The following is a 16759-nucleotide window of genomic DNA, read 5'->3' on the forward strand; positions in this document are numbered from 1 at the left end:
ATGAACACCCAAACTGGCGGCAGCATGATGTGGCACCAATTAATGAGCAATCACAGCTGAAAGGAGAAGCAATAAATGCCATTTCCTCTACAATTCACATTTCACACTCCTGGTCCTGTGTCATGAGACACTTTTTTCTCCTGTGATGAACACAACATGATTAGAGCTGATTGTGACTCTGCATGGATCCGCTCTAGTATTAAGACATATTGACACACAGACCCAAAACCAGCAACAATTCAAGGGGGTCCTGTCTGACCCAGTTAGGCTGAATATAATTTGGCAAAGGCTCAACTAAGGCCCAGAGGCAGCTCTCAGATATTTGGAGTAGATATCTTGTTTAGCTTTACCTTGTTATTGGTCTAGGCAATATGGAGAAAATCAGATATCGAATACATGAAATAACCGACCAAATGCCTCACTATCAATATCGTGATGATACTGTAGGGTTGACAATTGGTACTTTCAAAACATATTTACACAATGAGAGTTTTGGTAAACTGTCATAGGCAATGTGGATTTAATGACTGACTGACTGGGTAAAGAGCTATAACAGTCTGATAGGTTTAGAAAATTACATCACTTTGCTAGGACTGTCATCTTCTGGTTGGTTGGTTGGTTGATATGCTCTTGTCTGACCAATTTCTCATGTTTCAGACAATTGTGGGTGTATTTTCATATGTAACAGTTCTTCTCCACTGTGATTGGACGGCTGGTGACAGTGACAAGTGCAGCATTTTGCCAAGACAACACATTTTTCAACTCTCATTTGTAATCAAAAAAATAAATAGATAATAACAAAAGACATTCTGTGTCGGTTTTTATGAATATATTTCAGTAAGTCTCAAAAAAGACACTAGGCAAATTCCCATTACAGATCTGCGCAAAACTTAAGTGATGTTTTTGAAATGTCGATAAAACAAAATTGCGAGATGACTGCATTTCCAATTAACCAGAAGCTGGTTAATTGATATTGCAGCCAACTCACTAGCCATCATCATTTCCAGTCAACATAGGCATGTTATGTGAGCAATAATCAAAAGTCAAGCCCTTTATACGTGGGAGCAGCCAAATATGAGGGATTTCTGGGTGGTGATAGTCCACAATTTCACAGAGGAATTGTGGATTCAAAACTTCTAGATAATCCCTTCAACTTTGAAGAGTTATGTGATGCAATAGCACCTCCTGTAGTTCCTGCTGCATCATGCCCAAGACAGTCACATTATACTGACAAGTGCGACGCCATAGCATCATGTGACCTATAAAAGCCAAAAAATGTTTCCATTCCAGATTTGCGAGATATGGCTCTTTTTTCAAAATTGACGTGTTCATGAGGTGTATTTTAAATTCTCAATTTCAATTTGCGTAATTTGAGGGTTAACCGAAACCCCATTCGATCACACTGGAGCCCTTTTTGGAGCGGTAGGATCGTGAATGTTAGCTCGTGGACTAATAACAGTAGGTCTCCTACAGAGATAATTAATGTTCATAACATTACGTTGTATATAACACTGTCAACCCCAGCGTTAACTTCTTTAGTGTCCAGTATGTCTGATTTTTTATAGCAGTCCTGTTCAACGCTTAGTGGTGAGACAAATTCAAGCATGCAGCTCAGGTGGCAAAGTATTACAGGGAGCAAATTATTTTGGGGGAATATTACACTGGAGATCACATTTATTTTCTACTCAAGGCATTCCACTTGCCTTAACACACTGTTTACTTGCCCTGGGCAAATGTTAATTTAAGCCCTGTGACAGAAAAAAAAATGCTTTGGTGGAGACATAACGCCATCAGGTAGAGTGCACTCACTGGACTGTGACAATTAAGTTAATTATTGAGATTTTTTTCCTCTATCATACAATGGTTAATGAGAAGGCAGAATTTCAGTCACTCAGTATTTTCTTTGGTTGAGCACAATCCTACTGTTATGCAGACTTCAAAACCAGGAAAAACAACACTTAGGATATTAGGAAATCTATGACGATGTCCAGTCTCATATCACAATATTGATGTAATATAAATATATTGCAAAGTTCTGCCTTGTTAAGTCAGAGGGTTAATTCTTGGGGAACCAATAATTTCTGCACCAAGTTTCATGGTAACCCATCCAAAGGTATTTTAGAAAATACAATTTATTCAAGAATTGCTTTCTATCAGTCTTACGAGGAAAACCCTGTACGATTTAAGTGCCAGCATCTGTTTGAAGTTGAGATATTTCACTCCAAACAGAACCAACATGTACCCACAGTGGGATACCAAAATACAAACTGATAATCACCCTTAAAAGGTTTTTAAACCTAAATCAACATAGGGGGGGTCTGAGTAATGAGGTTGACAATCTGGGTTGCAATGTGGGATGAGAAACTGGGTCACCCCTTCTTGGATGACCTATCTTGATTCAATACATCACAGGAGTGCCCACAATGTAAAGAAACCCTGCTGATGGTGAGTGCAAACTGTAACATCATATATCTTAGCAATTAGCGGAGCTTTGTTCCCCGCTATCATCACACAGTTGGGGAATTTTGGTATTTTTCTTTCTTTTCATCACAAGATTGGATCACATATCCAGTTAAGGACCCTTAAGAAGAGGCTGTACACTCTTCTGCCTGCCCTAAACCGGCTTTCACTCAGTGCACAATTCTGGTGAAAACGTAGGAGACGAGAGGATGAAATCTATTTTCTGAAGCAAACCATCTGTTGTTTGTAAATCTCTGGCTAACTGGAGAGACTGGTCCCAGTGTGTCCAGCCAAAGACGCTGCCAGAGCCCTCTCTTTCTCTCTCAGTGCTATCGACACTAATTGGAGCACCACATTGCCCTTTTTTCCCGAGCCATTTGACCAGCATTACAATATGTTCCAGCGAGCCAATCAAATACATTAATTATGTTACTGAGCTCAGTGTACAACATGATTGCACAAGCATACATAAATCATCTCGAATATTCACTGACCCAATCAGCCACAGAGGCTCCAGCACAGCTTTTGTTAGACAGGTAATCCTGTTGTTATAAGCTATAGAACATCAACTTCGACACTTTTTAGCAACTTTGGCTCATTTGGGTCACACAGCCTTGAAAGCAGCTCAAGGGTGGACGAAATGTTAAAATAGGTCACAACACAAGCATCCTCCAGCACTCACAGGTCCAGTATTCCCGACTGGATTAGCCTCCCATTTCCCACACTATCTGGCCGCTGCACCTCGACCCTGGGAGCCCGGAAACCGTAGGGAGAGCAGCTTGGAGTAGGAGTGTGTGAGTGTATCAAATAAAAAGTGAGGTTGTGCATCCCGTATGGCCCTCCAGCACTGAATCTTGGACGGCTTCACCTCAGCAGAGTCGGCCAAGCTGCCCCTGCCTTCATTCATACAGAGCCAGTGGCACATCGAGCCAAGCACTCTAGAAAATAAAACCACATGCACGCACACACACACTACCTCTGTGCCGATATTCAACACCCTGCTTATTTGGGATTCAAGCTGCTGGTGTTTGTGCCAGTATCTTTGAATTTGAATATTTCCATGCCAAAAAAAGTAAAAAAGACTCAGTGTTTCTCCCCGGCATTGCATTCTCGCCCAGGTTGGAACAGCATTGGGCCATGATGAGACAATAACTCTCTGATTTAAGTTTAATGTGAAACTCATGCATACTGAAATATCAAGCTATTAAAAAAAAAACATTAAACACCCCAAAGTTTCAAATACGACTGTAAAAAACACAAAGCAAGGAACTAATCACTCAAAAAACTCTATCTCTAGAACAGTCTCTGGTATATCTCTTGCTCCCTCTGTCTTCTCTCATTTCTTGCCTCTTTCTGCTCTATAACAATTCAGCCTGTTCTTAACCTGGATAGACATCACTTTTCTTGTGCTGCAATCTAATTACTTTCACAAATATTTAACCTTTGAACCCTAACACATGGGGGGAAAGACAACTTGGCAAGAAATGTTCCAGAAATGAGCACATTTAAAAAAAAAAAAAAAAAAAAAAAAAAGTATAACAAATCTAGGGATATGTTTCCATAGTTTCCTATTTAATTGTCAAAAATATATATTTCAAATTATTTTACAGAATTAATATTTTTAAGCTGCTTTTATTGTACCATTTTCCTGATTTTTTTTTTGTGTGTTATATTTTGTTTTGGGGGGGTGTTTTTTCTTGTACTTTTTACTAATTTCTTTCTAATTCATGGGCCATTTCTTTATTTCTCTCCATGTTTTTGAAAGAAATAAAGCCAACATTCCCACGTTTCAAAGGGTTAAAGCTGAGTGCACCACAACAAGTCACATTAAATATTGTGTCCTTTAAAAAGTGCAGAGACTCAAGAGGGCAAAGTTATCTTCTCACACTGGTAAGGCATCTCACACTTAACATCATGCCACTGTTATGTTCACATTAAGACTTATGGCTTTGACATTTATCTGTAATTATGGGATAGTGCTTTTCTCTCTCTCTGAGGCTCTAAACCAGCCACATGCTGTGTGCCCTTCAGGGTCCCCACACCTGATATCCATTAACCACCAGTTGTTGAGATTACACAATGCTGGATGCCATTGAAAGCAGTGCTGTAGAAATCCCACACAGTTGAGAGCGCCCATGCGTGTCCAGGAAGCGCCCGAGCATCTGCTGCTCGGGACGAATTAAATGTGGAGTAATTATGAGCGGAGGCTCCCCGGAGTGCTCCGTCTGAACATCCCAGCTAACACTGTGACACCGAAAAGGTGTGGCGCTGCGTGGCTTTGCTCACACTAACTAATGAAACAGAAAAGGGCGTGCGTGTGTTGTGCGCACAGCCATAAGACAAAGACATTTCTGAACTTGGGCAGCGCGACTACTGAGGAAGAAATTGCAAGGGTGCATACCTCGAAACAGGAAGGCTTTGCTGCTGTTGTGGAGCCCCGCCACTTGGGTAATTCCATAGGTGGCATTTGCCAGGTCAAGTTCATTGATGATATCAATCTGGTAGTCTTGATCTGATCCGAAAGCCAAAGCTGCGGAGGAAGAGATGAAGGTTAGAGGATGTGGAGCGGTGTGTTAACAGCCCGCTGAGAGGATTAAACCTGACAGGGTTTTTATTAAATTTATTTCGCAAACAGACACTGTTTGTGTGCATTCCACTGCTTTGGGGAGAAAAAGTCACGTTGTTTTTCTTTCCACGCAGGTTATTGCTATTTCTGCCCGCTGTATGTGCCCGCAGCCAACACCTGTGTTGTCCGAGAGGTACACTGTGCGCACACTGTGAGGAAAAAGGTGTCATCTCTTTTATCTGAATTCTGCTTGTTTTCTAATTTCAACTCAACTGCATGTGATTAAAAAAAAGAACACGCTGCAGTCCACTACCAAACACATCGGACGTGCCAGCGCGGCGCAAGGTGTGAAAGGAGAAAGCGCAAAAAGACGTCAAGAAGCGCGCAGCAGAATCCCCTAACAGAGAGCCACGCGGCTTTTTTTTTTTTTTTTTTTTTTTTTTTTTTTTTTGCTTACCTGGTTTGGTAAAAAAGAAAAGGGAAAACAAAGCCACGTAAATATCCATTTGTGTTGGTGAGTTTGCGCTACACAGAGTCCTCAGCCGCGCGCTCCGCCGCGTATCCACACTAAACCCGCTCTGGTCCGTCTGGCGCTGAGCACCCCTCTCACCTCGCCTGGATGTGGAGGAGGAACGGAGGAACGGTCCACATCACGGGAGCAGGGGTTTTCTCACTGCGACGTCAGATCGGTTTTTGGTGCTTGGATGCGTCCAATCAGTCAGTGCGTGGCATCCACACTAACAGGCGTCCGCTCTTATTCAGGACATATTTTAATCTGGATGGCGGACGCGTGTTTTGAGGATATTCCCAACTAACAATCTGTTAAATTCCCCCCGTTTAGACCACAGAAAATTCCAATTTTGGAGGTGAGAAAAAGGCTTTTCAAAGGAAAGTCTGTGAGGATATTCTCTGTAATAGATAGGTAGGCTGCTCTCACTTGTCACAGTGGAGATTAGTCAAAGAATTTCCAGTCTCATGGGGCAAATTAACAACACTGCAGCTGACAAAGTAGAACAGATTTCATTAACTGTATGGAGATATTGTAGCCTGCAGGATGCAAGTTTGTGTGAGGAGCTAAAAGCACCACACAGCAGTGGCGTGCCTGCTGTTTTTTTTTTTTTACTGGGGTGGTCCAAGTGTGGCATTGACTTAACCAGAGGTGGCATGAAGTGCGAGTGCTGCTACACATAGCTTTAATTAACCATTTTTGTCTCCACTAACCTGCATTAATTATTAACAATGCAGTGTCTTACATTTCCGTTTATTGTTAAAGGGATAGTTTACCCCAAAATGAAAATTCAGTAATTATCTACTTACCCTGATGCTGATGGAAAGTTGGGGGGAAGTTTTGTAGTCCACAAAACACTGCCAGAGGTTCACAGGGAAACGGCATTGCACTCATCTCCCAAACAATTGAACCAAATGGTGACTAAAATTCAAACTTTAAAAAAATTACATAATAAAACCATAAAATGTCAGTAGAGCAGTAAGGAGACACACACAGTCTTCTGGGTAGCATGTAAACACGTGTGCAGATACTGCGAGCTCTCATTGGTGTTGCGTGAGCACGCGTACCTAAACGTGGCTCCCACACTAGGAGCTACGGGCTACAAAAAGGCCAAAAACATGGTGCCAGTGACCTTTTTTCAAAACAACTTGTCATGTCAGGGCTTCAGGACACCTGGAGGAAGAGGAAGAGCAGTATGGAGACATTTTGTCATTTTATTATGTATTTTTTTTTAATGTTTAAATCCTGGTCACCATTTGCTTTAACTGTTTGGGATATGAGTGCAACACCTTTTCCCCATGAAACTCACCCACAAAAACTTCACCCAACTTTCCTACAGCATGAGGGTGAGTAGATAATGACCGAATTTTCATTTTTGGATGAACTATCCCTTAAAGTTTAAAAGATAAATAGAACTACCAATCACAACGCAACAGAGTGACAGCACACAAATGTAAAATAAAGCTTCCATAAGTTATTAAAGAAAATGTTCCTCCAATAGTAAATAGTATAATAGCAAGTATGAAGTGCCAACAAAATTAAAATAAATAAGCATGTCTGAAGAAACTTTTTAACAGTTTATCAATTTATTTGTATGTAAAATTAATCAGGCTAGCTATAAAAAACTCCAGCACATTACTGCCTCTCAGGTTTAAGACTGAACTGCAACTAAAAAACGTGTTGTTGCTACTTATCGTTAGCACCATTAGCTTGTTTACCTAATTACTTAAATGCTGTTGTCACACTGAATGTTCTGCTGAGCCGTTCAAACTTTATAACTTTTATGGAGAACAAAACAAATTATCGAATATTTATATTAAATTGCCCAATCTGATTCAACTGGCAAAATTCTGAGTCGGGTACATAACGTCTATAAACTATGTGATTGTCCTGCCATGATGAGGTGAATATAAATATGTGAAAAGCGATCTTGCTTGTTTAACCAATATTGTGTATAATGTGATTTGAAAGAAAATCAGAGCGCTGCTTAAAATTGGTCTGAGGGCCAAAACTAGCCCCCAAGCCAGGGTTTGGACATAACTTCTTTGCATCATCACCCCCCATCACTTCCTCCAGCAGCTCCTAAATCGACGCCTCTTCCTCCCACCTCCTCTTTGCCTCAAAGAATCCCTGGGATTTATAAGCACTGCTGCTCGGCTCCTCTCTCCTCTGGGGCCTGTCCTTATTGAGAACCATTAATCATAGCTCTCTCCTGCCTGCCTCTAATTTGTGTACATTGTCAGGTTGTCTGGGTTACCTGCAACAACACAAACTGGCGAAAGAAGAACAGCGACATCTGCTCAGTGATTATGGCAGTCTGCACCGCCTGCTCCACCCTTGCAAGTGTGCTCGACACCAGGGATGGTGTTATGTCTGCGTTTGGATGCAGGTCACTGTTCCATGCTCATGACTTAGACTGTAAACAGCAGCATTCTGCAACTACTGATCCAGAACTAAAACATTTTCACTGTATTTGTGCAGGTGGTGACGCAACTTCATTTCTGCCTTTCAGGCTTTCAATAAGTTTAAAAGAAAAGAAGCAATTAAGTGTTTTCAAAATTCAGTTGTAGAGTTCCTTTACACTTCCTGACTCTTCATAATCAAGATCATCGGTGGAATTATCTACTGAAGCACAGCGGATGTACGTCAAGGCTGCTGTCACGAGCCACAGCCAGCCAGGGAAAAGCAAAGAAAAAACTAAATGAATATAGATTTCATTGAATTCTCATTCAATCACTTTTCTTTCCTTACTACATCTTGGCAAAAAAAAAACAATCCCCAGAGTTAATGTTGGCATTTTAAGTTTATGCAAACCAAGGATATATTACATTAAGATGTTTAAAATGTAGCAGATGCATTGAAAATGTATGTTTCTTTAGGTTTCAATTTTAGTGTTTTTCTGTGACAATGCTGTGGTTGAGGAAGCACTTTACAACTGAAAATATACAGACTTTTAGCAAAACTAGGTTGTCAATGCTGTAGAAAGACACAAATACTTTTGGTGCAACATGACCAGAGAAAACTGCGAAATCGGTAGATTATATATACGCTTCAAATATACAGTCTTTTAGCAAAACTAGGTTGTCAATTCTGTAGAAAGACACAAATACTTTTGATGCAACATGAACAGAGAAAACTGCGAGATCGGTAGATTATATATACGCTGGCAGTTTACCTGCCAGTAATTCTGATGTGGTCATCTGTAGGTCATGACATGCAGACATGTTAAAACTGGGCTATATTTGATTGAAAAGTGGAGGTTACTTAAGGTTTCAGCAGGATTTCAGTGACTACATTTAAACATTACAACCTGCTTTGCATTTAAATGTAATTCAATGTCGTTAAAACAATGCGACCTGGACATCTGCAAAACATTAACTCTGCAATAACATTTAGCACAGTTGTAACCTAGACACCCAGACCTCCACGAGAATACGAATGAAGCTGAGCTGAAGTTTAGTCACAAGGACTACTTTTCATTTTCTCACACTCTTTATTAATGCATTTTCTTTCCCACCTGCAACCTCATTTTGGTAACTAATGGTGTTTATTTGATTTATTTGAACACATCAGATTCTGCCATGACTTCTGTGCAGTCCTGTTTCTGTCAGAATACAAAAATGTTCCTTTATGTGCCTCTGTCAGCTGTCATTTCATTGTCCAACTGACAGGACCCATTTCCACCCTTCCACCTTCAGTTTGAAACTATTTCCACCTGAAAAATGAGATAGATGGTGTAGGGGGGGCAACATTCGATCTATGTTCAAGTTTTTCTGACAAGGACTTAATGTGACCAGGTAAAAAATGACATCCCTCTCATAGAAGCAATGATGTAGGTAGCTTGATGTTTCTAAGTGCCTGACTTTGTCACCAGATCTTTCTTATATTTTGGAAAGCAATTACTTTTTTTAGGTGTGAAAACTCAAAAACTCAAAAGTCAAGTTTTCAGCAGAGCTAGTCCCAGAGTCTTGTACAGCTTTATATTCATACAATTTACTCAGGAAGCTCCATCCGTATGATTTTCAGAAGATAAAGGCTCCATTAATATTAAGATTCCATTGAGGAATTTTCGAATATTTTAGCATTGCACAATTATACCATCACATACCATATACCCTAGCGAAATTTCAGGAACGAATATGAAATATTATGTACGGAATAAGCCATGAAAAAGTCTGCATAGTCAGAAAGAGTGATGGATGGGTCAAACAAACTCTGGATCTTTATCCAGTAGCCCAATGTTCGTTTACCATATGAAACCAAAAGTCAATAGTTATGTTAATAACAACTTATTAGTATGTGTATGTGGCGTATTTCACATTACAATACATTACGTTAGTGACAAACATATTTATTTTCAGCCAAACAGTTTTGCTTTTTTCTAAAACTAACCACATGCTTTGTTGCCTAAAACTAAGGAAGCAAACCTAAGACTGTTTTTGCGACATTGTAAGGTGAGAATGGGGGAGAATGATGTAGCATAGTATTGCGATATTTTTGTGTGGCAATATCATATCAATACATTCATGCAAAGTATATTTTATTTAAATTATATCAATTATTAATGTTACAAATACAAATTCAACTTTTAGTTGCCTGCTCAACTTTTTTTTCAGTCCATAAGACACAATTTACTGCAATAAAAATGAAGTGAGATAAACTAACTGAAAACTTTATACAACAACAAACTCTTCCTCTGGGGGCATAATTTGCATTTGAAAAAGGGTAATAAATCACATGTCCCCCTGTGCATGTTATTGCAATACTCAGCAAATACTCAGCAATACTCAGTAAATTGGCATGCTGTCCCGGAGCTTCCAAAACTGATGAAGGACGGCCACATTTGCTTCCTCCTTATTTCTGTCGTGACGTTAAAGAGATTTGGAAAAGAACCAACAGATTCGTTGACATATTTTAAGATATGAATCACTGTTGACCAGATCGAGGCTAACTTTGTTGATATTTTATCTGTAAGGATAGCTTCCACCCGAAAGTAAATTTGATGCTATTTATTGGATATACACGGCATCTAGCATCCCAACATAAATGTATCCTTCCATCACATACTATAGTTGCTGCTGTCAGCTGCTTGAAGAGACATTGCCTGATGGCCAGAAACTATTATGCACACTGCTGCACCGAAACAGATCCAGCATTGCTGTGTTTCGTTTAGTCAAGCTTGTCAGGATAGGGTAGATATGCAGATGCCTCCATACAGGGCACCAGATGCCACTGAATGGTTTGATAAATGAACATGTATATTATGTAATGGCCTTCACAGTCACCAGATCTCAACCATGTTTAACAACCACAAGAGATTCTGCAGCAACATGTTAGTGAGTGATCTCCACTACCATTAACAAAGTGCCAAATGATGATCTTCTGGGAAAACAATGTATCATCTCCTCCCCTAGAATTCCAGAGACTTGAAGAATGACAAGGAGCACTTAACTCTGATAATGCTTTTTTTTTTCTTGACTTTGTCACTCGTGTATGTAACCTCAACATCTAAAGACACTCATACAATTTACACCCAGTTGTATCCTGGAAACCAAGATGTTTTTCAACCTGCAAATCAACAAATCAGTGCTGGCTGAGCTACAAATGCACTGATTGGACATTTGTTGATATTTGTGCTTTCTGCATTGGGGCTGTGCCGAATCTAAAGTGAACAAAGAGAGACAGAGCGGGACTGAGAGCGTCAGAGAAAGCGTGGACTGGCAGCAACATGAATGTCAACAGGATTAGCTCTATAATTTAGTCCCATTCTGCAGATTGCAGGATTGCTGTGTGGCCCAGCTGTTTTCAATCTGTGCTTGTCAACACATTACAATGCCCGCCGTCGTCCCGCATTCACACACCGTGAGGTCAGCAGAAGAGGTGCAAACAGCGGACCCTCTCTTATCAGGAAACAGGCGAGCGAGACATTCAATTGCACACAAACAGAAGTGACCTCAAAAACGGCACTCAGAAAGCTCATTCGCTATGGGTCTTAGTTGCCTGACGGAGATGGAGGCCAGAGTTTAGAGTTTGTCGGAGCAGAACAGGAGTCAAATTAAACCCACAGGAGGCGAGATAGGACTCAGTCACTGATGAGATAAATGACATTCAGCAGCGCTTCTATTTTACATGATGAATCTCTTTCTGTTCCATCATATTCATTTATGTGACACGTCAGCCTGATAAAATCACATTATTATCATAATAGTACAAGTCATGAGCTCTAATGTGCTCTGATATTTCTAGGAATCAAGAGCAGCAACATGCGGGGTCAAAGTGACCTGGCTACCATTCTTATATTCTGAACATTTGAGCGAGTAAAATCTTCATCTATCAATTTAATTATGGTGAAAATGTTACATATAAATTGATGCTGCGTGTAGGTGTAAAGTGACGCAAATGCACTTTGAGAACACATTGAACACCCAGAAACCAGCAAATTAAGTGTATGAAATTACTCAGAATGCACAGCAAGCAGAGAAATACATCTGCTGACTTAAAAGCTGCAAGTTATAATCCTGATCTTCTTTGAGCACTTGTGTAGTCGCTTTAAAATAAAAAAAAACACACAAAAAGAGTATCTCAGATTTTTCTCACTTTCTGACAATATCACACACAGGTGTGCTATTTCTCATGAAAAATAATTAACATGTTTTCTATGTTAATTAAATTTTCTACTAACTCAGATATATTTGGCATCAAGTCCAGCTCCAGCTCCGTGGCATGGGAAAGCCCAGACTCCCCTCCAGATCAGCAAACTTTCTGTTGCTGCCGTTACACGCGTTAGACCAGGTGCAACCGTTGATCACCAGCCCGCCGTGACACCCATCAAGGAGCTTTGTGCTGGTCATATTCAAACCACTACAACTGCAAACAGAATGTTGATCCCTGGAGCTGCTGCCCGCTCTTCTCAACACATTCTCATCCCAACTCGTCACATATTGCCGCTCTGTCAACGGGCAAATTTGCTTCATTTCTTTCAAAAACATGGGACAAAGGCAACTAGCAAGAAATAGTAAAAATTACAAATTAGGAAACAATAACAACATAAAAAATAACAATAATAAAGTAAAAAATAAAGGCAAACACGGCAAACAAGACTTGGCAAAAAGTGCTTACAATAATGTACAATTCTGTAACAGAATTCTAAATGTGTAATTATGATAATTATAGTTTTTTCAGTCTTTTTTTTTTCACTTTTTACCTACACATTTTTTTTTTTTTAATTTTCACATCTATTAATTTCTTGCAAATTGCAGGACATTTTTTGCAAAATTGCTCATTAAAATGAAAAAATCACACTGATTTATTAGTGTGTTCAATGGTTTAAATATGTGTGCAAGGCTTCTGAAAGCAGCACAGGAAAATGGATGTCACTCCAGGTTTCAAAGGGTTAATGATTGATACAATGTAAGGTCTGGTAATGTTAATGAGGTAGGCACTAAGAAATATATTTAATTTTGTATCATGTTGGAATATTCAAATGAAAACTCCTTTTTAATCGTCTTAACATTTTCGTGCATGTGTTAATTTTACTGATAATCACAAAAAAATCCACAACCATATTATTAAAACCATATCACAAGGCACTTCAAACATAGTCCAGGCCTTTAATTTAACCATCATCTCAAATCAGCACACAAGGTACATTAAAGTGCTGGTAACCACAGCAACGGTACTTCTGCTTTGCACCGGGTAACTTCTAACACTGGTCAAAGGCTCGAAACATTCTGCTTTAGCAAGTGCTAAGTGACTATAGTCTGAGAGCCATTATACACTTTGATTTGTCCTGACATAAACTCAACACCGCTTTGAGTCACGACATTTGTAACCTTAAGTGCCACTAAAAAAGAAGGAACTGTATTTAGAAAGCTCATTTTCAGCTGATGAAAAACTGAATGACTCTGACAGAGTTTGCACTGTTGCAGACTGGTCAAAAATGCTGTTTCATGTTCAAACTGTGCCCTTAATCAATAGAAGAATACGTCTTGCATATGATAACCCTGACAGACATGAAAGATGTATACTCTACATAATGGACAAATAATGGTCTGATGAGCAGCAGTTGTTGAATGAGGGCCTGAATACCACAGTGCAGGGAATAGAGCCATGCAGCAGAGTCCCGCTGTGTTTGCTGAAAACCTCTCATTACCCATTAATCACAGTGTTAAAACGCTCACCACCATAGTGCTCAAATTTGCAGCATGGCGAACGCCATCATGTGCCCCACAGTGTGCCAGGCTTAGAGGTCTTGGTCTTTTGTTAATCACTGCTATTGTCCATCACTGCCTTCATCTGGTTAAAATGGGCTTTCTGCTGATCTGCCAGACAAAGCTGTGTTCAGAGAAATATACTGAACAAAAACTCAAACGCAACACCTTTGTTTTTGCTCCAGTTTTTCACAGATTTAAGCTGAAGTCTTTTTTATGCATTTAATACAAATTTTGGAGACAAATTTGTTGATCCTTGAAATTGCTGAAGAGAATCTCTGCACACCTGAATGTGTGACAGGTGCGTCGGAGGAGGGAGCAATCTGTAAACAGAGAGAGAAACTCCCACATGCTGTCCTGCATGTCCCGCTTACTGCTGACATATTTATTAAATGAAAACAGGTTTCAGGTACCTGATGAAGGTCTGCTAGACCAAAATGTTCTGTTTTTTTCATTCAATAAATATGTCAGCAGTAAGCGGGACAGTGCGGGAGTCTCTCTCTTTGTTTATGGGTCACCAATTTGTTAAAATCTGTGTTAGTGAGCACTTATTTTGCAAGATAATCCATCCACCTGGCAGGTATGGCATATCAAGATGGTAATTAAAGAGCATCATTACTACACATGTGCCTTTGGATGGTCACAATAAAAGGCCACTCTAAAATGTGCAGTTTGATCACATATCACAATGCCGCAGAAGTTGCAAGTATTGAGGGGACCAGCCATTGGCATGCCAACAACACCAATGTCCACAAGAGCTGTTACCTGTGAACTGAATGGTCCTTTCACTGTAATAAAATGTCTTTAATGCTGCTTCCCTGAATTTGGCAGTGCATCCGACCAGCCTCACACCCCACCGCACGAGTTGTTTACGATGACGAACTGCTGTCAAGCCAAGACGATTAGCATACAGACGAGCTTAACTGGTTTCTGACAGTTTGTGCAAAAATTCTTCGGGTATCATGCTCTAGAGTTTCCTTGAATTTCACAGTAAATCCAACAGCCCTAACAACAGCAGGCGACATGCAGCCACACCAGCTAAAGACCTACATCTAGTGTCTTCACGTGCAACATCATCTGAGACCAGCCATCCGAACAGCTGATGCAACAACTGGTTAGTACAACCGAGGAATTTCAGTAACCAAGAAAGCTCATCTGTATGCTCACCATCCTCACCAGGGATAACACATTTTAACAAATTTGTGACCAAAATTTGTGAGAAATGTATCCTTTGAGTGCATGAAACAAGTCTAAGATCATTAACTTAACCTGTGAAAAATGAGAGCAACAACAAAGGTGTTGATTTAAATTTTATACTTGTGCAGTCATGTGGCGTACACAAGATATGTCAGTGACAACATCTGTACTGCATCATCAAATGAGGGATTATAGAGAGGGCTGCATCTGACTGATTGACTGACTCCTCTACATTTGCTTTCTACTGACCATCAGGTGCATACCAGGGCAAAATAGCATAGTGGAATGAACAGAAACTGGAGGAAACTATGTGAACACAGGCAGAGCATGCCAACTCAGTAAACAAATGCCCCAGACACCCTTGGCGGTGCTCAAACCGGGGCCTTCAGTGCTCAGTGCAGGCAATATTGCTAACTGTACTTTCATCCACTCAAGAGCTTTTGAAAAGCTCAGTTGTTGGTGATGGCAAATGTTGATTTGTCTGGATTTAAGGCCAAAATTTTCAACTTCTATTCCAGAATTCTGGTCATAAAGAACAACTACCAGACGCAGGTTTTAACCCTATAACATCCTACATTTAAACAGAAATAAAACATTAAAATTACTTAACTTGAAAATAAAATAAACACAGAAGTGGTCTATTAAAAAGAGCGATTAATCAGAGGCAAAGAAGAAAGAGGACACGGAGCATCACTGTGAATCACAAAGCCTGCTATCATCCCACTGGCTCACCATGGTGGAGTGAAAAGAATTAATGAACAAACTGATCATTACAATTGCAATTTTCTGTACTTTTTTTACATAGCTTTTTAAAAATAATTTCATGAATCTACTAGTTTCTCGCAATTTATGGGGCATTTGTTGCCAAGTTGCTTATTACCTTCTTTTGCATGTGTCTTAAAAAATCAAACCAATTTGTAATTAATAAATCTAAAAGTCAAGATCATAAGGCAAATTTCTTTGCATTCATTTGATTCCCTAGCTGAGGGTCTTTTGGGCGAATGTGACGTGATACCATCAGCTAACTACACTGAACAACTAAGAGGAAGACTGTGACTGTGGATGCCCCGTATGCTCTGGAGAGGCAGGGGCACAGTCTGTGCTATATAATACAAATTTATTTTTAAATTGTATCAGCAACATATCTTAAGGGTCACACAATATTAGGCTATTTAATATGCTTTAATTTAATTTATTTATTTGGCATATTTCCCGGCTGACATTTTAGTCATTGATATTTTCATCTGCTGGACATGTACACATGATACCAGCAAAAAGCCAACATATGCCGGCTAACATACACCTTTGGTGTGACTTTCTGTACAGACTGAAGGTTTATACTTTTAAGCACCAAGAAATTGTGTTGGCAGTTCACAACCTGGCCTTGCCCAACTTTATAATACATACAATGCTGTCAGTCTAAAGGTAGAGCTGCAGAGTGAAGGTGAAGCTTCGGTAAACAGCGGGTGTTGTTCCATTCAGCTGTGCTGAAGAGTTTTAGGTTTAGTCTGGCTTTAATAGGTTGAGTGGAGTGGGTAGAAGCTACGAGAAGGTCATGACTCTGCACCATCAGAGACTTATAAAGCCAGAGGCAGCTCCAGAGGGACATCTTAATGGCTCTCAGGGGAATCAATGCTTTAACTTTATATTGTCAGCCGCAGTCGGAGTCTCGTCGACTGTCACTTCTCCAAGAACATGAATAATGTGTTCCTTAGAGGGACTTGGGGGAAAAAAAGGAGCTTCACCAATGTGAAAATGTGATCCCAGAAACTACAAAGTGGTGGATTCTATTCAATACGACTGCAACTGTTCCACAAA

The 16759-nt window shown here is 39.9% G+C and overlaps 1 protein-coding gene across 1 annotated transcript in view; it reads right to left on the minus strand.

Moving 5' to 3' along the window:
* Positions 1-5588, minus strand: part of LOC121946268 (protein kinase C-binding protein NELL1-like) — a 321639-nt gene extending 316051 nt beyond the window's left edge. The window contains exons 1-2 of the mRNA XM_042490773.1: positions 5484-5588; positions 4862-4990 (exon numbers count right to left, since the gene is read on the minus strand). Coding sequence (XP_042346707.1) covers positions 4862-4990; positions 5484-5532 — 178 coding nt within the window. The 5' untranslated portion in view covers positions 5533-5588. The remainder of the gene's footprint in view (positions 1-4861; positions 4991-5483) is intronic.
* Between the last annotated feature and the right edge of the window lie 11171 nt (positions 5589-16759).

Source organism: Plectropomus leopardus, chromosome 1, assembly GCF_008729295.1.
Source record: "Plectropomus leopardus isolate mb chromosome 1, YSFRI_Pleo_2.0, whole genome shotgun sequence".
Taxonomy (NCBI): domain Eukaryota; kingdom Metazoa; phylum Chordata; class Actinopteri; order Perciformes; family Serranidae; genus Plectropomus; species Plectropomus leopardus.